Here is a 25,462-nt window from a genome sequence, read left to right as displayed (position 1 = left end):
GCCAGTGTGACTTTTTAGCTCCTCTGCATGCTTCACATGTGTGCCTCCTTTGGCGACTTGCAAGCTGTGAGTCAGCCGCGAGGCTCTGCTGAGTTGCACACTTTTGGGCTTTTCTTCACACTCTCTCACACATTACCCTTACATGATTACCACCTAAATACAGGGTTTCTAAATACTAAATTACAAGCAAATTGGCACGGAATAAAGCCAACAAAATGGTTGATAAAATTCAACCTTACAATCTCCCCCTTTGGTTATTTCGTGACAAAATCCTAAAACAAACTCTAGACTTAACATGTGAGTTGGGAATAGTTGAACATAACTCACTCGTACCTAACTCTAGAATCTGTGAAGCTCTTGATCCATAAGTACAAGTATTTCCTGAAACACAACAACACAACATGATTATTGTATGCAGAAAACTTGTAATGCATATGGAGCAAGCACAATGCGATTAAGCACTATATATTAAAGCAATAAAGCATGGTTTGACAAAAAATGAACAATCACTACAAATAGTGACCACAATGCTCATTCACACAAGGAATAAATATTCGGACATACAAGCTAATAAGCTCAATGCAAAGTATCATTTGTATGTTCAACACTCAACCGATACAAAAACTCAAAGTAATTGCATCAAGGATATAAAATCCAACAAGAGCATAAGAATGATGTACTTAAAGAAAATGCATAACATTTAGCAACAAGTACAAAGGTACAAAGCATGGGTACAAAGACAAAATACTAAATAACAACTTATATATACCAAAGTACCAACAACTTTAAACAAAGTATTAAAACCATATCCAAGAGTTTAAACCAAGTTCATTTAGCAAACCCATAATAACAATAATCCAAAACATAACGCCACTTCAAAACATAACACCAAAACATATAAATAACGTAAAGTAAACACTACTGAAATTAAGTTTTTGGTATGCTCCCCTTAAAAATGGCACTCCCCTTAAAGAGCTACCCAAGTTACCCTCCAAAATTCTCCCCCTTTTTGATTGGAATGGCTAAAGGGCTATTGCTGGGTGGTGAAACTATCAAACTTTGGGTGCTGAAAGTAAGTTCATCTGATCTTGGAGAGTAGCCAGCTTGTCAGATTGCTCATTCTGAACATCTCTGAGCCCATCAATCCGCTCAAGGATGATCTGAAATGCATCTAAAGGTACAACAGATGAAGATGAAGCTCTACTCCTCTTGCCACGACCGCTTGAGCTTGAGGGTTGTCCTTCAGCCTCAGTCTCAGTCTCCATTGGTTCTCTTTCTTCTTGAGCACCCTTCTCTTCAACACCCGAAAAACGAACCCTTATCCGTGTAATGGTTATAGTATTAATGGCTGAGAGAGTAGGCATGAGACTGATGTCTTGAGGGATCTCCACACCCTTTGCTCTAAAAAGCCTCATAAGTAGGCTAGGGAAAATCAGCTTTGCCCTTGAAGTGGTTCATGTCTCATCAGCAATAATGAAAAAGATGCGAGCACTTATATCAATGTAAGTTCTCTCCTTGAGCTCCATTAGGAAAATGCCTCTAGCATTATTGATGGTTGTCATCTTCTTCACTGGGTACAAGTTGTATATCATGATCACTATAAGACATCTCATGTCAGCTGGAAAAGCAGTAGTGTTGAGGCATCTCCCCTCTCTAACTCCACCAATATGAGATTGTACAATTTCTATAGAAAGAATTCTGTTCTTTTAGTGTGTGAAATCATGGTTCAAATCCTCAAAACCCAGCACCTGATTAATATCATCTAGATCTATGTTGAATTCATGTGCTCATATCCAATAGTTGATCTCATCCTCTCTTAAAATAGCATTAGCATAGAATTTTCTAATCAGAGGTTCACATACTTTAGGCAGATCACTTAGTAGCTTATCCCAACCTCTGTCTTGAAAACAACTGGGGATGAAAATGTCCTTCAAATCAACCAAATCCACAAATCTTTCTTGGATGATGGGTGCCTTCAAGTAGAACCGAGTGCATCTCTCAAAATGTTGAGGATACTTGAACTTTGTATTGTCCATCTTTAACCTTTTGTCACCCTTTTTGGCAGTAGGCTTCTTCTTTGCAGGAGTCATCTGCAAAATCACAACAGCAAAGCCCACAAAAAGAAATAGAGCACAATAGATGGAAACTCAAAAATTAGTAACAGGTTAGTAGCACTGAAAAGAACAGAGAATAATACCAAACAATCAGTCTATATTCAGTTAAAAAACAACCCCACAATATAGTTTTATCACCAACTATGTAAGCATAACACAGTTTGACAGTGTGCACAGAAACACAATAGGAACAACCTAGGGTACACAACCAAACACATAAACTAATATGCACTAAGTAAACATTGTGAACCAAAGACACTCACAAATAGTATGAGTCACAAAGACCCTGAAATTTAAGCACATGTCTATAAGACATATCTCAATGGGTATGAAATGCTCAACACAAGATAGATTAGTAGACAAACTCAAGGATGAAAATCAATCATGATAACANAAAGGCCAAAGGCCGCGTTTTAAACATGCAGCCATAGAACACGTCTAAAGCCGCATTTTATTGAGCTATAGCCACGTTTTTTAATGTGGAGTTATGGCCGCATTTAAAAAACGCGGCTCTAGCTTGCCTAAAGCCGCATTTTATAGACGCGGCTTTAAATTTAGTCTGAAGCTGCGTTTTAAAAACGCAGCTTTAAATTTAGTCTGAAGCCGCGTGTTTAAAACGTGGCTTTAGTTTGGGATGGGGCTGCGTTTCTTAAACGTGGCTTCAGATTTTGCCTATAGCCGTAGGTTAAAAACGCGGTTTTATGCTTGGTATAAAATCTAACACGAAAATCATTTCATCCCTTTTGTTCACCAAATGCGCGCTGACCCTCTACCTCCCATCAGATCAGGTCTGAGCTGATCTAGATCTTCCATCGCTGACCTATAGCCGCTGAGCTCCTTCCCTGACCACTTCACCATCTCCGCTGCCTCCATCTTCGGCCTCTACATCGCCATCAAGAACAGCCTCGATGTCGAACCCACAAGCCCTCCATCTCCACCTCCATCGCGCTGACCCTCTTCCTCTATAACTTTCACATAAACCCATCGCCACCACAACCACCATCAAAGCCGAACCCATAAGCCCAAACTTCTTCGTCTTCCTCTTCACCAGATGGGTTTGTGATTGAAGAGACAAATGGGTCGCTGAACCAACCGACAGTGGTGGTTGAAGAGAAGAAGTTGAATCGAACGGCTGAGCTCGTTGCTTCAACTGGTGGAGCTTTGGCACTCGCCGTGCTTTTGGGGTAAGCTTTTCATCTCCACTATCATCATTTTCCTTGTATTAGGCTTAGGGTTTCATATTCCTCTTTGTATACCATACTCTCACACACTTCTGTCTCTCTCCTTTCATTTTCGTTCTTGTCCTTAATATTTGTATATTTGTTTCCCTGTGGTTCATATGATTGTTTGTGTTTTTGCTGCCATGGTTGTGTTGTTATGAAACTTGAAGCTACTTATTGTTCTACCTACTCTGTTGTTGAAATTGGAAGTTGTCTTTGTAAAAAAAAAATTGGTTTTGGAAAAAGTCATTTCTAGTTTTTTTGCTGACTCTGTTTTTGTTACTGTATGTGTAAGAATCGTGGTTCATGGTTCATTGTTTATATATATATATATATATATATATATTGTTGTTCTGTTGGTTCTGTTTCTTTTTGTAAAAGTCGTGTTTTATATTTCTCATATTTTAGTTTTTTCTGTTTGGAGCTACTTAGTTTTTAGTTTGTAACTTGGTATAATTCAAAATGATTTTTGCATTCTTTATTTGAATGGTGGGATATCTTGTAAATTCTTTAGTAGTTTGCTTGGATCTTGTAAATCTTAGATTATAATTCTTTTGGAAACCATTTCAGAGTTCTTTTAATGAAATTCATTATTACTTATAAAAAATATATATAAAAAGAAAAAACTCTCCTCGACGAATCAGATACGCCTTATATCACTGGATTTTATTCTTAAGGAACATATATCTACATTGTTAGGACATGTGTGTTTTCACTTGCTAAGAACATATGTCACTTATTTATGTAAATTGGCTAAATCCTTTGACAAAACGCACTCTACTTGTAATTGGGTAGTTCTACGTGTTTTTAATACTTCAAGAAACAAGGTTTCAAGGTCAAGTGTTGAAGTCATCAAGTCTGTCCAAGAAAAAGCAAGCTGAAGTGCAAATTCATTAAAGCTCGACACCTGCTCGATAGCTACCTCGACACCTGCTATCTGTCAAGATTTATAATTTCAGATTTTCTGATCTGATTTTCTTGGGATCCGTGAATATGCTTTTGGGCCTTCTTTTCTCCAAACCCTAAACATATTAAAGGATTGTTTTAGAGCCGTCAAGTGTGACACAAGTTGCAAAAGCATTGAGCAATCTCTGTTCAAGCAAATTGTGATCAAAGACGAAGTTCTTGACCTAATTCATCTTCTCTGAAGAAGTTGCTGTGTATTTGCACCAAAGGGTTTTGTGACCAAGCATCTTCCTGATCTTTATCGTGTAGGATGAATTGAAGAACTTTGCAGCCAACCTCTCTTCCTTAAGTTGGTGTTTTGAAGCCGCGTACTGGGATCCGCGCATTGGTTAGTCACGTACTTGGGAGCCGTGCATCAAAGGTGGAAATTGTCACTACAGATCAAGTCCAATTGGATATTAGGGTAAGGGTTCAACTGTAGGTTGGTAAGGTACTTGGGATTCCTTTACTTGTAACTGCTTGATTTGATAATAGTGGAGTTTCGGGAGTGGTGACCTGAAAATCACCCGGTGGGGTTTTTGCCGCGAGGTTTTTCCCCATTCATAAATAAATCACCGTGTTATTTAATTTTCGCTGCATATTTAGTTTTTGGTGATTTGTTTGTGCTTCCACGCAATTGCATGATAAATTGATTAATTAATAACTTGGCTAAGTAATTAATTGGTTTAATCACAATGGGTCATTCAGATTGTGGCCTATCAAGTGGTATCAGAGCGGGCACACTCTGATTAGGTTTAATCTTTGCTGTGTTGATCCATTGACCCCTGCTTGTCATGAATAGAGGGCAGTCATTAATTATACCTCCTTTATTTCATGGCACTAACTATGTATACTGGAAAGTAGGCATGAGAGCTTTCTTGCAGTCTTTAGATGAGAAGGTGTGGCAAGCTGTAGAGATTGGTTGGACCAAGCCAAAAGAAGAACCGGCCGATTAGGATGACGCAAAGATCAAGGCGGCTAACTTCAACAGCAGAGCTTTAAATGCCCTATTTAGCGCAGTCACCAATAAGGAGTTCAAGAAGATATCCTCAATTGAAACTACTAAGGAGGCTTGGACCATCCTCCAGACAACCTATGAAGGAACAAAGGCTGTCAAAGATTCAAAGTTTCAGAGGCTCACTACAAGCTTTGAAGAAATTAAGATGGAGGAGGATGAGTCGTTTAATGAGTTTTATGCCAAGCTAAAAGATATAGTGAACTCAGCCTTTAATCTTGGAGAAACCATCCCTAAATTCAAGGTTGTAAGGAAGGTGCTCAGATCTCTACCTGAGAGATTCCATGCCAAGATTACGGCAATAGAAGAATCAAAGGATATTGACAAAATTCCTTTGACTGAGCTGGTTGGAAACTTGCAGACCTACGAGCTAGGACTATCTAGGATTAGCAAAACGGGTAAAGGCAAGAGCATGGTCTTGAAGGCAAAGAGCAGTGATACAGATGAGTCTTCTGATGATGAAGATTCCAAGATGAAGTCCTACATTATAGGGCAGTTTAAGAAGTTTATAAAGAATGCCAACGGGAGGAACTTTGACAAGGACCGCATACAATCCAGTTCTTCTCAGTTTAAGAGCTAAGACAAAGGGAAGAAGGACACTAAGGATGGCGGTCAGTACACTGTTTCGGATGGACCAAAGTGATTCGGTTCTCATGGATTCGGTCACATGAAGCATGAATGCCCAACATATCTCAAGAGCATTGGGAAGAGTAAGCACTTGCTGCAACCTTGAGTGACACTGAGCCTGAAGATGATTCCGACAATGAGGATGACAGAATCTTAAATTCCTTCACTGCCACAGTCAATCCTACTGAAGGGATTGTTGAAGAAGTGAATGAAGAAGAAGAACTGGTGGAGTCCAAATTTGAGAAAATGGATGATCAAGATGATATTCATTCAGCCTATGAGAAACTTTACAAGCTCTCTGAGAAGCATGAGAAATTGTATAGGCTGGCCACCAAGACGCTCAGTGATGTGGAACTTGATCGTGAAAAGTTGTCCACAAAGTTTGATGAGGCGAATCAAACTATTGGAGCACTGAGGTTTGAGAACAACTTTTTGGCTGAGAAGACCAAGAAGCTTGAAGCTAAACTGTTTCAAGTTATAGCTCAATTGGAGAGGACTTCAAGTACAAAACTTGATGAGATGCTGAGCAATCAGAAAACTGTTTCGGATCGAACAGGCTTAGGGTATGGTCTTTCTTTCTCTAATACTGCTTCTACTAGTAATACTATTTTTGTTTCTCCTACTGATAACACTGAAATTGAAAATACTGATGTTAAAACTAAATTAGCTAGTGAGAATTTAGACAAGGGTAAATCTATCATAAGAAAGATTCTAAAAACCCTAGGGCTAAGAAGGCTAACTCTCAAAAGCCTAAACAAAAAAAGCAGCATCTCTGTCATCATTATGGAGCTGGTAGTCATACTCGACCAAATTGCTATAAGTGGCTAGCCACTCAACAGAGCAACAGTATGATAGCATCTGGAAGCCAAAATCCACTTCAATCCTCTCTTACTCCTCTTGGAGATCTTCTGAAAGCCCTCATGTTTCTTTCGAACTTGAACGGTTTCAATTCTTCTCCCTCACCGCCTGTTCAAGGGTTCAATCAAAGGAAAGGTTCTTCCAAGGTGTGGAAGAAAAAGGACTCTAAGTGATTTCATCACTTTCTTTTTCCTTCTTGCTTTTCTTGTTTGTTGCATTGCTTGTGTATTTTGCATTTTTTTTTAATCAGTTTAGTTTTATGCTTTGTTTTGTTTAACATGTTTTTGTGTGTTTACTTTCAGTTTTGTTAACTTTTGTTTTTAATATAAAAATTAAAAAAAAATTGAAAAATCAAAAAAATACAAAAAAACAGTGTGTGTTATGTGTACTTTGGTACTTGTGTACCTTGGATGGGCATTGAAACAAAGTTTCTAAACTTTGTATCTTTTGTAACTTAAATGAGCATCTCTATGCATAACTAAGCAAGTGAGTTTTGTGGCTCTTATTTGTGATGAGTAAGATTAAATTATCTCTTAAACTTAACACTCTTATCACTCTTTTTGACAGGTAGGACTAGAAAATCCTAAGAGAAAGGCATAAATAACCATCTCATCACTGTTGCTCGCCAATCATAAATGACACTTGTATGCTTCGGCATAGCAAAAGTGCAGTGTCAAAGACATTCGTATGCTTTGGCATAGCAAAAGTGCGATGTCAAATGCTTAACATCTTGGGTATTTCTTTTCTCTCTTTTTATGCCCATGTATGATATGCTAAAAATAAAAGAAAATATGTAAAGAAAATAAAAAGCAAAAAGATTAAAAATGCTTTAAATATGGTTGCAAGTGTGTATTCTAGGAGATATGGGAGTTATAGGATGTACCTTGAAGGTGATAGTCCCCATCAAACAGTTATGATTGTGTGTGAGTTAAAGTTATTTTCTCATATCTCAGATCGTCATAACTTGTATACACATATGCAATCTTGCGATGTTTTTCACACACAATACACAATATTCTTTGCTACTTTTGATACATATGTAAGTACAACGTGATTTGGCCATCACAAGTGTTTACATGTGCTAATATATGCTCACTAAACTGTCTTGACTTGTTTTTGAAAAATAAAATTGATTAGACTTATTTAGTGTGTGTTTTGAGGATCCATGTGCTTAATTCCTTGTTGAGAGATGATTTTGAGAGCTTTATATGTTGATTGGATTAATGGTTGAGGTGTATGTTGGATTGTATTCATGTCTATGTTTTTCTCTTCTCGAAAAACTGCTTTTTTAACTTGTCTCGACACCTGGTTATCTGTCGAGCTTCTCAAGCTTTTTTCTTATCGCAATCTCGACACCTTTTCGACACCTGATGGATTGATGGAGAAAGTTCCTGTCTCCTCGATACCTCCTCGATACTTGGTCGATCGATCGAGCTTCTGTTCTTTGAAATTGGTTCTTGTTCCTCGACACCTATCGATACCTACAGCTGTCGACAGCCATTTTCCTTAACACCTCCTCAACAGCTTCCTCGATACCTCTTGACCTCAGCTGTCGAGATTTACTGAAGTGTCTATATAAGGATTTGTCGTGATTCAGACTTCATTCCCTCAATCTCTCTCGATCTGTCCGTGGCTATTCATCTTCCAAACACCCTTTTCTAACTCAAATCTTCAAACCCTCTTGATTTTCAGCCTTCCCTTGGTTTCAATCACTTGGTATGTTCATTTTTCACTTCCTTTCTCATGCATTTCATGTTTTAAAACCTAGTTTTTGGGATTTTTGAAATTTTTTGGGGTTTTTCGAAATTAATGAGTTTTTCTTGAAATTTTGGGTTGGGTTTTCACTTAAATGTTTTCAAAATGTCATACATTGCATTCCATGTGCATTAGAATGATATTTACATGCATTTAGATGTGTGCCCTATGTTTGTGTGCTGGTAGGATTGGATTGGGCTGAGCCCATGATGTTTTTCAATTTGCATGTCACATGATCATGCATTCCCATGCATACGTACTTCTTGTTCATAATATTTTGCTATATTTGAACTGTGTTGGGACTTTTCTGATTGTCTCCCTCTCTATCTCTTTCTCCTTCTTTTACGCTAGTAGTGTCTATAGCACCCAAACGTAAATCCACTCCGGCTCGGAACCCTCTGCATTCTGAAGCTTCCTCTTCTTCTGATTCTGCTCCTCTTAACCTTTGGTTCCATGATAGAGATGCCCACAAGGCATTTTCGGAGAACTTTTCTCGACAAGGTGTTCATTCAGAACGCCAAGTCATTTTGGTGGACTTTGCCGACATTGACCTTCCCTCTGTCATTCACAGTAGGGGATAGGAGTCACTGTGTGACGTCCTGGTCACTTGTCCTCTCGTGCTGATTCAGGAGTTTTACTCCAACATGCATGGGATAGATCGTTCAGTACCTCTCTTTTTCACTCGCGTTCAAGGTACGCGCATCCCTGTCACATCGCAGCTCGTTGCGGATGTGCTTAGGGTTCCTAGGATAGAGTTTTCTGACTATCCTTCTTGTGAGCGTCTGAGGACTGTGTCCAAAGATGAGCTCATTTCTGCGTTTTTCAGCGCCCTGCTGATTGGGGTGAGCATTAGTACACATCATGTAGGCCTTTTGTTAAAGGTCCTAAATTCCTAAACATGGTGATGACATTTGTACTCCATCCTCTCTCTCACTACAACTCTATCACAGAGCCTCGTGCTCGATTTTTGTTATCTCTCTTAGAGCATCTTACTATAGATTTTTTCTCTCATTTTATTTTTTCTATCATAGATGTTCATCTTGATTCGGCGTCCCGTAATAAGCTCATTTTTCCTTCCGCTATCACGAGGATTTTATGCCATTTTTCTATTCCCTTTCCTATGTCCAACCACTTCACACACATCTATGCCATAGATGCCACTACCGTAAAACGTAGTGAGGCTCGGTTTAGGTCGAGACAGACAGATTCCACTCGTCCCTCCCGTTCAGCTCCATCCAGATCTGCTCCACCTACATCTGCTCCTTCTTCCTCTTCGGGCAATGTATCTCTTGGAGACATCATGGCACAACTACAGCACATGGATGCTCGCCTCGATACACTCTCCTCCGAGTTGTATCAGGTGAATCTTCATGTTGGTCGTATTGCACGATGGCAGGCGACCATGGGTGGTTTTGCTCTAGAGGATACTCCTTCACCACCTTCTCCAGCGGCTTCAGACTCTGAGGATGGTGATGATGATGACGCTTCGGATGATGATGATGGAGATGCTAGCTCTACTTATGAGATGTCTACATGACACTTTACTCTTTGTCACTTGTGACAAAAAGGGGAGTAGTTTTGGGTTATGAGAATAGTTATCTTAGGGGGAGAGTTAGTATAGGACATTTTTGATAGGGGGAGTGTTGATATTCTTGAGGGATGTAGTGAGGTTTTGATGTATCTTTTCTTTTCTATTCTTTATAGATACATTGATCTTGTATATGAGGTCTTTTGACCAGTTTTACATACATTGTACTTATTTTCTTTATATATGGATGTATGTTTCTTTCACCTCTATCTTCATGTGATGTTTCTTTTCTATCTTTATACACATATTCTTTATACTTGTATGCAATCTATTATTTCTGTTTCACATAAGATGCCTTGATAAGTTTTGTTTAAAGTGTTTCAGAAGTACAGGTTGTCAAAGTCTACTTGCCATAAACTCTCTTCTTGCAAAGTTTTTCAAGAGTTTGTGTTAGGATAGATTTTATTGTATTCAACAAGTGAATATGAGTTTAGTGATTGATGACTTCTCTCATATGTTCATTTGTTTATTGTGGTTTTGTCACGGATTGCCAAAGGGATAGATTGTTAGGACATATGTGTTTTTACTTGCTAAGAACATATGTCACTTATTTATGTAAATTGGCTAAATCCTTTGACAAAACGCACTCTACTTTTAATTGGGTAGTTCTACGTATTTTTAATACTTCAAGAAACAAGGTTTCAAGGTCAAGTGTTGAAATCATCAAGTCTGTCCAAGAAAAAGCAAGCTGAAGTGCAAATTCATTAACACTCGACACTTGCTCGATAGCTACCTCGACACCTGCTATCTGTCGAGATTTATAATTTCAGATTTTCTAATCTGATTTTCTTAGGATCCGTGAATATGCTTTTGGGCCTTCTTTTCTCCAAACCCTAAACATATAAAAAGATTGTTTTAAAAGCCGTCAAGTGTGACACAAGTTGCAAAAGCATTGAGCAATCTCTGTTCAAGCAAATTGTGATCAAAGACGAAGTTCTTGACCTAGTTCATCTTCTCTGAAGAAGTTGCTGTGTATTTACACCAAAGGGTTTTGTGATCAAGCATCTTCATAATCTTCATCATGTAAGATGAACTGAAGAACTTTGCAGCCAACCTCTCTTCCTTAAGTTGGTGTTTTGAAGTCGCGTACTGGGATCCGCGCATTGGTTAGTCACATACTTGGGAGCCGTGCATCAAAGGTGGAAATTGTCACTATAGATCAAGTCTAATTGGGTATTGGGGTAAAGGTTCAACTGTAGGTTGGTAAGGTACTTGGGATTCCTTTACTTGTAACTGCTTGATTTGATAATAGTGGAGTTTCGGGAGTGGTGACCTGAAAATCACCCGGTGAGGTTTTTGCCACGATGTTTTTTCCCATTCGTAAACAAATCACCATGTTATTTAATTTCCACTGCATATTTAGTTTTTGGTAATTTGTTTGTGCTTCCACGCAATTGCATGATAAATTGATTAATTAATAACTTGGCTAAGTAATTAATTGGTTTAATCACAAAGGGTCATTCAAATTGTGGCCTATCATACATAGAGAGCATATTTTTCTTTTTGATTGGCTGAAAAATCGTTCTTGGTGTAGGAGAGCAGGTTTATCCATATGCTTCTGCATCATATTGCTTCTATCAGCAATCACAATACCCGTTTGAATAAAAATTTTAAGACCTAAACTTTTACAAAAGAGTCCTCTCTGCTGCCAAATCAATTTCCAAAGTTGGGGGACCATGGTCCAACTTCTCTTTATATTTTTTTTTTCTTAAATTTGATTAATTTATGATAATCAATGTGCTTTTGTTTCAGGTTTTTGGGCAGCCATTGCAGGCGAGCCAGCCTGTGGTGTCTACTTCTAGAGTTTCCTCCATTGCAGAGAAAGAGGTACTTAATCCTCCTAACTCCATCTTGAAGCCATCACAGAAGAGTGCATGCTTCTAACCTTTTAGTTTTAACCCACGGTATTTTATAGTCCTTCTTAAGCCATCTGGCTTAGGGAAAAAAAAAAAAAAAAAAAAAAAAGGCTATAGCCGCATTTTTAAATGCGGCTATAGTTATGGCCTATAGCCTCATTTAAAACACGGCTAAAATATGTCTAAAAAGCTGTTAACAAGGGGTCTATGGCCACACTTTCCAAACGCGGCCTAAGACCAGGACCTATGGCCACACTTTCCAAACGCGGCCTAAGACCAGGACCTATGGCCGCGTTCAAAACGCGGCCTAAGGTGATAGACTATGGCTGCGTTTTAAACGCGGCCATAGGTCCAAGCCTATAGCCGCATTTCAAACATAGCCATAGTATATCACTTTAGGCCGCGTTTTGAACGCGGCCATAGGTCTTGGTCTTAAGCCGCATTTGGAAAGTGCAGTCATAGACCCCCTCAGGCATATAGTCACGGGGTTTAGGCTACATTTGAAAAAGCGGCTTGAAAAAACGTGGCTATAGACCAAACCGTCCTATGGCCACGCTTTTAGGACCTAAGGCTGCGTTTTACAAATGTGGCCACAAAACCTTTTTTTTGTAGTGATTGAAAAAGATGCCTATTTCTCTTATGGCCAATGCCTCAACTTTTAGAGCTAAACGTGAGTTAATCTTGGATGGATGTGAAACACTGCACTGGAATATATACTAATATATCTATTCTGGAACCACAGTTCGTTTTCTCTCCAATCCCATCCATGGGCTTATTATAAATTCTTAGAATTTCTCTTTCAATAGGGTATAATCCAAATTGAAGTTAAAATTTGACGCCTGGGTGTATACATTCTACTCTTAGTTAATTTAATATACCACATTAGGACCCACCTCCCAAAAAAGATTAGTAATTTTATGAAGGGTGAAAATAATTGGGCTCATGGCCCTTATATCCCTAATACAATTTATACTAAAATTATTTTTTAAATTGATAATTTTTATAAGTCAATAGTTGCTTTCATTTAAATAGAGTCACAATCCAATATGTGCTAATTATTTAAAAAATTTCGAAAATGGGGTGGACTCCTAAATAATTTGATAATTATTGTATTTTTACAATTAATTTTTTATTTTTTCAGTTTTCCGGTAAAACATTAAGAGGTAATAAGCTACTTATAACTGTAGAAATTGGATTGTATAGGTGTGGAATTATTTGCAAAAAAAACAGTTAAAAAAAATATTTTGAGTATAATAGAAAATTGTAATTTTTATTTATTTATGTTGTGTCTGTTTTAATATAAAAATAAAAATTTCCGAAGCAAATACTTTTACTGTAAAATATTTTAAAGCACAATATTTTCTTTCTAAGTTTGGTTACATCCATAAAAATGAGTTTAAAAATATTTTCCTTCATTTGGTGTAGTAGGATTGAAGAGCTAGCATGGACGAAGTTGGAGTTGAATCTACAATGGATGAATGCGTTGCAGTAGCCAGTAGGAGTTGAACCTAGGTTATACTTGATAGTAATTCATAGAGGTTGGAAGTTTTTTTTTTTCGATGAACATTTTACATTGAAATAAATAGAGAATTATTTTCATGTTTAATCAAACAAATAAAAAAATTCCCATAAATAAAAACAAATAAAAAAATTAAAATGAGATTAGAACATGAAAAAGTCCTACTAGTCCTTGTTGGTTTACTTTGCCAACATAAGAGTTAAGACTCCTAGTCCTACTAGGACTCTGTAATATTCTCAAGGTACAAACCCAACCTACTTATGCTAATATATATATACATGTTGTGCGGCTTCATAAACATGTGATCAAACACAGTCGCAACTTTTGTTTTTAGAATAGGGTTCTAGAGATTTTCAGGTTTTTGAACTTTGGGGTTTGTGAGAGTGTTTTTGGTACCTTTTGCAACATATAGTAAGTTGCGAACTCCTACGCAGACACAGAAACACTGTTGCTCTACGGTTCTCTTTCTGAGTGATTAGTCATGGATGTTGTGCGATGCTCTCTGAATCGTAAACGTGATCTGTGGTGGCCATGCTCTCGCTCTCTTCTTCAACGTCCGTCAATTGATAATCTTCCCGACTGTTTGTTGAGTGAAATCTTGATGCTGCTGCCTCAGAAATCAATAATTCAGTGCAAGTGTGTCTCACAGAGATGGTGCTCTCTAATCTCTTCTCCTTCTTTCGCTTACTTTGTTAACAGCAGGTTCCACGCCTCTACAATTTTGGAACGACCCTCTACCTTGCTCTTCAGCTACAACAATATTCATGGTAATAAGAATAAGATGGTCCTTGTGACATCAGAGGAACCCAAATTCAAATCTCTAGCCTCTTTAATACATCAATATTATAATACTAACAGCTTTGTTTCGGATGACATTGCTCAAGCCTCGTGTCATGACTTGCTTTTATGCTACAAAAATGTGTTCGTGGCCGATGATGATGTGGGGTCTCGTTCGATGACTGTGTACTACGTGCTAAATCCAATTACAAGGCAATCGATGGCGCTTCCTCCCCTACGTCGTAGTAAAAGTGCTCGGATTGGATTCATCTTCCGCTGTAAGAAAGAGCAGCAATCCAGTTATAGGGTGATGCGCATTCCTAAATTTGAGGGTGAATCAACAGAATTCAAGGTAGATATATTCTCCTCCGACACAGGCAAATGGAGTGAGTCGGTAGTGTCGTGTCCACGGGGATTTCGGTTGGCTAACTACGCCTACGCTGGTGTTCCCTGTCATGGTTTGCTTTTATGGTGGAGTTCGAATGGACACCTAGTTGGGTTTGATCCGTACACCAGCAAATGCTGTCGAGTGATTGACAAACCCGTGGAATTGGCACTGAAGCATGGAATTCAGCGTCTTGGTGTGTGTAATGGTGCCTTGAGAATATGCCAAATTGTAGAAGAAGATGATAGTAAGTTACTTGTTTGGGAGCTCAAGGACTATGATACAGAAGGCAAATGGTCTTTAGAGCACAAGGTTAATTTCAACGAAATAGTTTCTGATTATTCTCGGCTCAATGGAATTCTGTCAGTGCTAGCCTATCATCTGTATGACAGGGATATTGTGTATGTGATGCTTCCACCTAGAGTTTCCTCACTCAACATGAGGAGAAAAACAGTGGAAATTGTCTGTGATTTTCCGAGGAATTGCACGTTTTACAGTGGCTTCAACGTCTTCAACTTTGTTTTCCTTGTTGGCCAACCCACATTCCTTCTATCCAGAATCCCTTACAGAAAGAGAAGGCTGCCTAATTACTCTGCGGCTTGCTACCTTGGATTTTAGGCAATGATTTGCTTACTATTTTCTGTTTTTTTTTTTTTTTTTCTTTTTTTTTTTCTTTTTTTTTTTTTTAATTACTGTTTTGTATTTGCTATATCAACAATCAATTATTTCGTAATTTTTAGTCTGGTGATTTTGTAAACTTGGTTATCGCTTGTTCTGGCTTTACATTAATTCAACAATTAACACTGGCAAGACCATAGCTTTCTTAGTTTTTCTTAGAAGAAGAGAAACAAAAGCACAAACATTGTCCATAAATATACTTCATATATGGTCTGGAGTAAGCAAGATATATTTATGAACTCTCTTAAAAAGGAAAGTAAAAAGACTTCAGATAAGGCTTTGCATCACAACTCAATAGAGGAACTGCTCAGTGTCCACGCCACATGCAATGAGAAGACTTGCTAATATATATATATATATATATATATGAAATAGGTTTAAGTTACACTTTTTCTAAACTATTGGATTTAAGTAAATACAACGGTCAAAAAAGATACTTATTAATGCTGATATTCTGATTAATATCTCATTTATTATCCCTTATTTATGACATTACATACATATCTTTAAACCCAAAAAAGCTATATGTTTCTCTCTTCTCTCTCTTTCTCCATCACTCTTCCACCTCCACGGCTAGATTGCTGACACCAAAAAAGAAGACCTGATAAATTTCCATTACCAGGACATTATTGTTGGCATATGCGGAAGTTTTATTCATAAGGTGCATGCAATGGATCATAAGGTGTTTTTTTATGATGTAGAGTTGCTGCTCCTGCACAATGCTAGATAGGTTTTCTTTATCTTCATAAAACAGTACAATAGCACTTATTTATACTTGAAAGAGCCTTCTAGACTACTAGATACAAAGAACTAACTTAATAACACCAACAATTTATCACCATGGAATACTAACAGCCATCATCTAGAAATTTCTTTATTAAAATTACAAATTAATTTCTAACACCCCCTCTTAATTTGTAATCTTTAATTGCTTCTTGAACCGCTCCATTTTGTCAACCGTAGCTGCTTTGGTGAGAACATCTGCTCGGTGATCATAGGGACTGATGAATTTCATTTGGATTTCTCCTTCACTAACCAAGTCTCGAATAAAATGGTGCTTAAGCTCAATGTGCTTTGTCCTTGCATGAAAAATAGGATTCTTAGTCATTGCAATGGCTGACATATTGTCACAGCAAATAACAATAGGTTCTTTAATTTTTCGCTACAAATCTGAAAGTAATCTCCTTAGCCAAATAGCTTCACAATAGCACTTATTTATACTTGAAAAAGCCTTATAGACTTCTAGTTACAAATAACTGACTTAGGAACACTAACAGTTTATCACCCTGGAATACTAATAGCCATCATTTAGAAATTTCTCTATTAAAATTAGAAATTAATTTATAACAATTATTAGGTCTTCTTTTGTCCAAAAATAGGATGATCTAAGATCTTGAAAGGTGTCCCGCCCATCTATCTTCATACTGAAATTTTTCTATCCCATTCTTGAGACGACAAGACAAGTTCTTAGGAGGAGAGGGCAAAAGCAAAAATCAGCATCTACATAATAAAACACATAAAAAATCCAAACCAAAAGATGACTCTAAGAACATCCACAAAACCAAGAAACAAACCAAACGCTTTCCTGTACTTAATCCTTCAAGGATCTATGAAAGGTCGGCTTGCCTTCATTTCTAGCTTGTAATTTTATTTATTTATTTATTTATTTATTTTATTTTTTTGAAGGAAAGGAACTTCTTTTTTTTTTTAGAGAGTAATCTATGGCGTCCACTCCTAATGATAGCTCTTTATCATCAAACCAAGACACCAATCAGTTTTTGGTGTAAGTGGGGATTAAACCTCAGATCTCTTATACAATCATCAGAGACTTAACCATCAGAGACTTTACCAATTGAGATAGCTGAAACCCACTAAAGGAAAGGAACTAAATCATGTACATATTAATAATATTATAATATACTCAGTCCTAGCGAAGTTCACAAAAGGCATAATGAAGCTTAATTCCAAATAAATGAAGAATGAGCAAACATCAAACTGACTATAACTAGTTGATGTCTGCTTCATTCAATTGAGCCCTCATTGATTTGGAAATTTCGAACATAATCATCAAACAGAGAATCAACTGACTCTAGTTCCCAATCACGTAACATCAAGAGAAAATCTTATGTTCAATGGCCATGCCCTTCTAAGTCCTATCAAGGGGAAGCCTTCAAGCAAAAGATCTAACAGACGCATCCTTATTAGCTGTAATGACATATAATTCAAGATACAATTGATCTCCACACCATACATCTTGCTTGGGGATTCACTTCTAATGACTTTGTGCCTTTGTTCATAGACTCTCTATTCTCTTGAACATAATTTCATTTTTGTTGTTTTCCTGTACATATGTTTTTCAGACGACTTCATCTTTTTCAAATGAAGTAGTACTTTCTTTTAATAAAGTTTTTCTTATTTATCAAAAAAAAAAAAAAAAAAGGCAATGACTTCTGATTTATAGTACAATCCTTTGTTAATTAATTGAGCAAATAATTTCATAGCATATAGCCACTGCATTTTCTCAATAAATTAATTAATGATTTTCATATAAAAATCACACGAATAGTGGATAAGCATAGGATAACATGCAGTTGTCAGGAAAAACAAATGTAAGGAATGAAATGAATATGAGTTGAGTTCTTTTTTTTTCTTTTTTTTTTTTCATTTTTTCTTTTTTGCTGTTGGCAACTTGGTTGTGGAGGTGGAACCCTATGGCAATGGAGATCGAAGAGCGATGGAGGAGAAAGAGAGAGCAAAGAGAAACGTGTGGTGGGGAGAGAGAGAGAGAGAGAAACGTACACCTTTTTTTGGGTTTAGAAATATGTATAGAATGTCATAAATAAGGGATAATTAATAAGATACTAATCAGAATATCAGTATTAATGAGTATCTTTTTTTGACTATTGGATCTACTTCAATTCAATAGTTTAGAAAATGTGTAACTCTTTAAAGTTATGTATCAGGACCAGGTATAACTTGAACCTCTCTCTCTCTCTCTCTCTCTCTCTCTCTCTATATATATATATATATATATAAACTAACATTAAAAAAAAAAAAAAAAAAAAAAAAAAAAAAAAAAAGGTGTTCCATTTTGGTCCTTACTGTCACTCACTTAACGGAAATATCCTACATGACAAACGGAGTACACTATTGACACAGTAAATGCTGATGTGTCCATTAAAATAATATTAAAAAATGCCATGTGACAAATAAAATAATATTAAAAATGCCACGTCGGCATCTAATTTTTTAAAATAATTTATCAATTTTAACTAAATAAAAAAAAACAATGGAATTAAAATTTTAAAAATACATAAATCTAGATCTGGTTTCATCTTCAACAAAAACACAAACCCAGATTTGAATATAAGATGAACACAAAATGCTATATGATTTTCATTTTCTTTCCTCTCCTCTGTGCCGAAGCTCCATGGCCACCATGGCTGGAGCTTCCTCCACCTCTAATCTCTCTACCACTCAAACTAAATCTCACACACTTAAAACACTTGAGACCCAAAACCTGATCTGAGTCCATCTCTCTCTAGACCTTGGCTTCTGTCTCTTTGATCCAAAACGAGGCACAGCCTCCCTGTTCCACCACGGAACTCAGCCAACACCACCACGAGGATGGCTTCCTTTTATGAGCTCACAAAACTCTCGACCTAAGCCCAAAACCAACAAACACTCTCTCTAAACCCGAATCTCTTTACTCCCAAACCTAGAAGCTACTCTCCGATCAACAAGCTAAGAGCATCTTGAACGGCGCATGATCCACAAAAATGAGATGTGGAGTTAAAGGCCTCACGGATTTGCCAAGAATCGTGACCATGGTGGTGCGTGGACCTACATGTAGTGGCACGTGAACAAGTTTGTGCAAAATAGAGGGTAAGTGCTAGGTTTATGTGTTTGTGTGCACAGTGTTGTGAGACTTTATGAGCATGTAACATGTGTAATAACACACACCCAGATCGAGTTGGTTAGGTTTGATGGCTATGCCAGATCAGTGGAGGTGGAGGGAGAGGGTTAGGTTGGTTAGGTTTGATGGTTACGCCAAATTGGTCGAGGTGGAAATCTTGGTGGCTAGGTCAGATCGGTGGTGTTGGTTCGGTTTTTTTGGGTCGCAGGTGGTGAGTAAATCTGGGTTTTTTGGGTCTGGATCAACTGGGTCCATTGGTGGGTTTAGAGAGAGGCTGAGATGTTTTGTTTTGTGTTGGTATGGTTGAGGGATTGAGTTGAGTTTGTTCAATTTTGTGGGTATTTTGTTAATGATTGTACTGATTTAATTTTCGGATTTAAATCTATTTTTTCTTTTGGATAATTTGGTTACTGTATATATATAGATTGATTTTGTTTTGTACAATATTCTTTTATGATTTTTCTGTGTTTGATTTTTGGGTTTGTATGATTTTTTTAGGTTTGTGCTCCTGTGTTTTCTTCATGGGTTTGTATGATTTTCTGGGTTTGTTTGATTTTTTGGGTTTGTATGATTTTCTGGATCTTACGTGGCATTTATTTTGAGAGTAAATAGTTTATGTTTATTATTGTGTTTTTTGTGTTTGTGATTTTGTGTTAATGTTTAAATTTGAGTTTGTGTTTGGTTCTGGGTTTTTGCTTTTATATTCTTGTATTGATGTTTTAATCTGTGATCGTGTTCTTATGTGTTCTTGTTGAAAATGAATTAAATCTAAATTTTTGTATTTTATTGTTTTTAATTCTGTTTTTTCTTTTTTTTCTTTTTTTCTTTTTTTTGTTAAAATTGATTAATAAATTTCTAAAGGGGCGGGAAACCCATGTGGCATGGGTGACAAGTGCCATAGTGAATTTTTTATAATATTTTAATTCCTCCGTCAGCCACCTCAGATATTTTCATCTATTGACTGACGGAAAAGACGAAAATAACACGTGTTAATTGGTTTAAGGACTAAAAGTGGTAAAATAGAAATGTAGGAACCAAAATAGAAATGAGGCCAAAATATAGGGACCAAAAGTGCATTTACACCTAAATTATAAGTTTATAAAAGTATCCAAGACATACCACCTTGAGTTGGTTTCACCATTTTTGTTTTATCCACCTCTCCCATGTGATTTTGGTAAGCTATAAGTTTGAAAGTAAAATGTAAATTATGTCATCTAAGTTTGACGTTTTAAATTTGTTCAATTAAATTTTTTAAGTTTTAAATTTGTTCAATTTAGGCATTCCATCCAATTTAGTTGAAAATTTTTCATTAAAAATAGCATTTTTCTTAAATGAAAAAAATTTCAAATTAAGAAAAATATTTTATAAAGTTTTTATGTGATATTTTTTTTTTTTTTCAAAAAATAATTTTTCATCAATTAACTGAATACTTAACAGTAACGTTTTGATGGAATTTGACTAAAAACTGAAATTGAATAAATTTCAAACGTAAAAGGCTCAATTGAACAAAAGTAAAGTTGGAAGACTAAAATGAATTTCAATTAAACTTAAAGGGTGTCATTAGCATTAATATTTAGCTTTTTATATTTGATCAATAGTATCAATATATATTTAACTCTTTATATTGTCTCGTGCTTTACATGGGTTAGTAACCAGAAAATTGGGGTAGGGAATTGAATGTGTTTAGGAAATTCCATCTGTTTGTTATTTAGTTTCATTGGTTTGATGTTTTGACTAAAATCGAAAATGGGTTTGAATTTATTTACTGAAATTAGTGTTCCATCTCCATAATTGTAAATTGGCTGTGGATTTTTCGTGTAAGTGCAAGATAAGATAGAGTTTTTCCAAGGGAAGAGATTTTGGTGCTTTATTTGGGGGAGGGAATCGAATTGCATACTGCTTTGGTATTTAGAAATATTGATTTGGAGTCAAGTAAAACTGTATTGGTGTCTGATTAAGTTCAGCTTAATTTGGAAGTGGCATGGAATTTATCAGTTGAATTAAAATCTTACTTTAACAAGTGTTAGATCATTATTTATTTGGCATGCAGATTTCGATCATCTGATTTAAGCTGAACTTTACCCCAGGAAATTCGAGTCTAACCCTTAAAAAATTAACCTTCACGTCTATTGCATTTAGGGGCGGAGCTATGTTGATGGGTGGGCCCCCCAAAATTTTGAAATTTAAAAAAAAAAAAATATATATATATATATATAATTATTTTAATGCTTTGAAAATTTAGTTTACAAAAATTAATTATGTGTTAAGAGGTTCTGTAATGGCTTTTTTTTTTTTTTTTGGGAATTTAATTTTGGAGTGCTTGTATTTGGGTTTTAGAAATGTTTCTTATCTATGTTCTATATGGGTTTGACGTTTGACAAGGTGTGGAGAAGTTGGATGGTCTTTTGTGTCAAAGGAATTACTATGACCTACGGACAGCTGAGCTGTTCCTCCAAGGTAGTCCAAACCAGTAATAGTAGGCGTTTAAAACAACTCTTACTCAACTTCTTAAATAACAAAACCAAACCAAAGCTATGTTAGATTTAAGAGCAGTGTCATTCATAATATTTTTACAAAATATTTATAATAAATTTTAGTTGTTAGTTTATTACTGATTATAATCTGAACTTATCATTAGAATTATTTTTTTGCACACCAATAATATTAAGTAACAACTTACCATTTAAGATATAACATTTTTCTAGATAAGGAGTTAACTCTAGTTAAAAAGAATTAACAGGAAAACACAAATAAATTCATAAACAGACAAAATGAAAAAACTTGAAATAAATTTGAAATCCAAAAGCTCATACTCATTGTTTCGTATTATGTTTTAGTGAACTTTGTCTCTCTCAAGAGGTCTTTCTCTCTCAAAAATCTAGATTAGTTTCCTTGTCCACAAATATATATATATATATAATTATTTTAATGTTTTAAAAATTTAGTCTACAAAAATAAGAGTTGCCCTCCCCCCCAAAAATATTTGAATTAGTCCAATGATGCTATTAAAAAAAATATTTTGTCTAATAGTTATAGAGACATAACTTTATTTTTCACAATTTTATTTTTTATTGTAAAATGTGCTCTTATATATGTTAAATATTTGATAAAGTTTGGCACCAAATATATTTGGATTTATCTTTTTCAACCCGTTGTGTGGCGATTAACAAGTCATTGACTTATTAAAAAAAAATCTTGTTACTAAAACTACACAATCTCTTTAGTTGCCACATAATGGGTTTAAGTAAAATAGTTTCAAATATGTTTGGAGCATAACTTATTACTTCAAGTTTTGGATCATTGATATTTTTGAAAATTTGATTAGTTCAATTGAAAGATTTTTTACTTACTTTAGTATAAAATTTGATAATTTGTATTAAAAATGAAACTTTTTAAGAATTTCACTATGAAAATGGTAACAATGAATTTTATTTTATGAAAGATCACCACCAAACATAATTTTGATTGAAAATACTAAGTTTTTTTTTTGTTAGGTGTGTGTATATATATAACTTATTAAATAAAAAAGTGTGTGTATAATAAAAAAGCGTGTGTGTGGAGGGGATCGTCTTGATAAATATATTGGTGTCGAAACTTAGTCCCCTAAACAAAAATTCCTGACTCTGCCCCTTGTTAATCTTAGACTTTTATGGCCGACGAGTATAGGTGCTTACATGGTCCATAGACATGTGTTTCAAAAGAATGATGAAAACGAAGACATGACCAATATTTGTCAAAGGTGCAAAGCAATTTTTTCTTTTTCATCAAGATTTTATTCCTATGTGTTATTTTTTTTCTTTCAAATAACTATTTAACCATTGTCTTTCTTTTTGAATTTATTTTTACATTAACAGTATTGAAGAAATGGTTGCTAACTAATGCACATGTGCGAATATTGTGGAATCAACTACCATCTAATAGTAAAGATTAATGTCTTTTGAATTGAAGATTGCAATTGTAATATTCATTTGTGGGATTGTTGTGAGCTTTGAACATTTGTTTTGATGTGATGTAGTTGTGTGGTTTGGAATAGTTGTCTTAATTTGGAATTGTAATGATTTTGGCTTATAAAGAAGGTTGGTGGTATTTGTGGAAGCCTGTAGGTTAGTATTTGCAAATGATTTGTGTTTCAGGGGTTGATTTTGTTTTAGTGTTTGGATTTTATTGTAAATTTTGTTTGTTTTGATAGTAAAATTTCTCTTTTATCCAAACAAATAGGAAAAAGCTTGTGAATGGAATCTATTGCTCATAAAATGCTTTTAACAAGGTAGTTTGTTATGCCTGGCCGTATCCTTAGCCATAATCAAAAAGTGACTCTCTCATTGTATAAAATTAGGGGTGTCAATGATTGACCCAACTCGTGAATATGATACGGGTTTTTGTGGGTTAGTGTTAGGTCTTATCAGGTTTGGGTCATAAATGGGTTGACTCGAATGTGACACAATAAGAAACATGTTATAAGTGAATCAACCCGCATGACCTGCAATAAACACGTTTGACATATTAATTTATTTATGTCAACTTGAAATGACCCATTATTTAACACAACCCGTTTAACTCTAATAACAATTAAATATTCATTTTATTTTAAATTCGTCAAATACCTATTATATCCAACCTATATTTTAAACTCAAAAAGAAAAGTGAGTAATTACAAAAACTTCCAAGTGATATAATTTTAAATTGAAAATGTATAAACCCTAGTCATTATCAGTCTATCGTCTGCACCAACTCCTTCAAAATTGATATTTAGCATTTGCCTAGTTTTGTAGATGTTATATTTTTGTTGAACTATGTTATTTTGAATTTTGGTTAAAGTGTATGCACTTCTTTTGGAGTGTAAAAAACTTATTTCTAGATGGAAGTTATATCTTTGTTGAACTATGTTATTTTAAATGTGGGTTGAAGATTTGAAGTGTATGCATTACTTTCATGATGTAAAAAACTTATTTCTATATAAATGTTATATTTAATATTAAGCAGGTTAAAATGGGTTGTGTCACATTCATGTCAACCCAAAACGACCAGTTTATTAAGCATATCAATGTCAAGTTGCATTAACCCACTTCATTAACAAGTCGGGTTACGATTGAAGAGTCATGACACGATTTTTAAATAGGTCGGGTTCAAGTTGAGCCATTTAATCGAATATTCATACCATGACACGACACAAGTCCGACACGCTAACCCGAATTGACACATAGGATTGTATTGAACATGGGCCATAGCGATTAAAGTTAGATTGTGTTGTAAACGAATAATCTCTTGCAATTTATCCAATTTTGATGGATTCAATGACATAAAGTGCTCATTCATCTCAAAATTTTAAAAATAATTATAATAATAACACTGTCATAGCAATGAAAACACCATAGCAATAAAGTCATACATAAATAATAAGGCTAGCTAATGATTTGGCACCACAAATATTACACACGCTTCACTAACCCATTATACAACGGGTATGATTCAAAAAATACATGTAAAAGAAATTAATTTACCCTGCCCAATTATCCACCACAAAAAAGCATACAAAAAAATTGCTTACAAGCATTATTTGAAGGAAAAGCACTTTTCATTAGTATTAGTTCTATACATTTTTTTTTTTTTTTGGGAAACTAGTTCTATACAATTAGATGAGCAATAATGTCTGTTAATATTAGCTTTGATATAAACCATATAAAATATGTTTGAATAGATGTAAAAGAGGGAAGCATAAAATAGAGACACAAGAATACAAAGATTACATGGTTCATTCTGGCGGCATATATCCACAGAAGAAGCCAATAAGTGCAATATATTTATTATATGAGAGTATTGTAAGGCTAATTATAAAATATTTTATAAAATGCTCTCTTTTTTAGTGTAAAATTTATTATTTTGACAAGACTTCTGCGGCAAAAAATCCCAATACAATATATATAGGAGATCAGGAATTTGGGGAATTTATTCTAAACAGTCGATATCACTTCACAGAGTGAGTTCCAAGTTATGCAATGATACAATCAAAGTTCTATCGTTGTCCTGCCTCCCTGCTATTATCTGTTCTGATGGCAATTGTGAATAATTTTAATTTTTTGACCTCCTCAGGAAATTCTTGCTCAATAAGGAAATGAACAATCATTTGAAAATTAAAAGAGAAGAATATGTTTGCTCAACTCTGATTAATTTTTTAAGAATTCAAAATGGATATTAAAAGTTTTAGAACT

The 25,462-nt window shown here is 35.4% G+C and overlaps 1 protein-coding gene and 1 long non-coding RNA gene across 2 annotated transcripts; both read left to right on the top strand.

The window, feature by feature from the left end:
- Positions 1-13,978: 13,978 nt before the first annotated feature.
- On the top strand, positions 13,979-15,277 carry LOC136071595 (F-box protein At5g07610-like). The gene has a single exon (XM_065783105.1). It carries the CDS (start codon positions 13,979-13,981, stop codon positions 15,275-15,277), a length of 1,299 nt encoding a protein of 432 aa, XP_065639177.1.
- Positions 15,278-21,542: 6,265 nt separating this feature from the next.
- Positions 21,543-23,383, top strand: LOC136071599 (uncharacterized). The gene is made up of 2 exons (XR_010632909.1): positions 21,543-22,992; positions 23,108-23,383. It is a non-coding gene; the product is annotated as an uncharacterized LOC136071599 (long non-coding RNA).
- The last annotated feature ends 2,079 nt before the right edge of the window (positions 23,384-25,462 follow it).

The sequence above is a fragment of the Quercus suber genome, unplaced genomic scaffold, assembly GCF_002906115.3.
Source record: "Quercus suber isolate HL8 unplaced genomic scaffold, Cork oak 2.0 scaffold_329, whole genome shotgun sequence".
Taxonomy (NCBI): domain Eukaryota; kingdom Viridiplantae; phylum Streptophyta; class Magnoliopsida; order Fagales; family Fagaceae; genus Quercus; species Quercus suber.
Note: the sequence above shows the minus strand (reverse complement) of the source record. Positions and strands in the feature narration are given on the sequence as shown.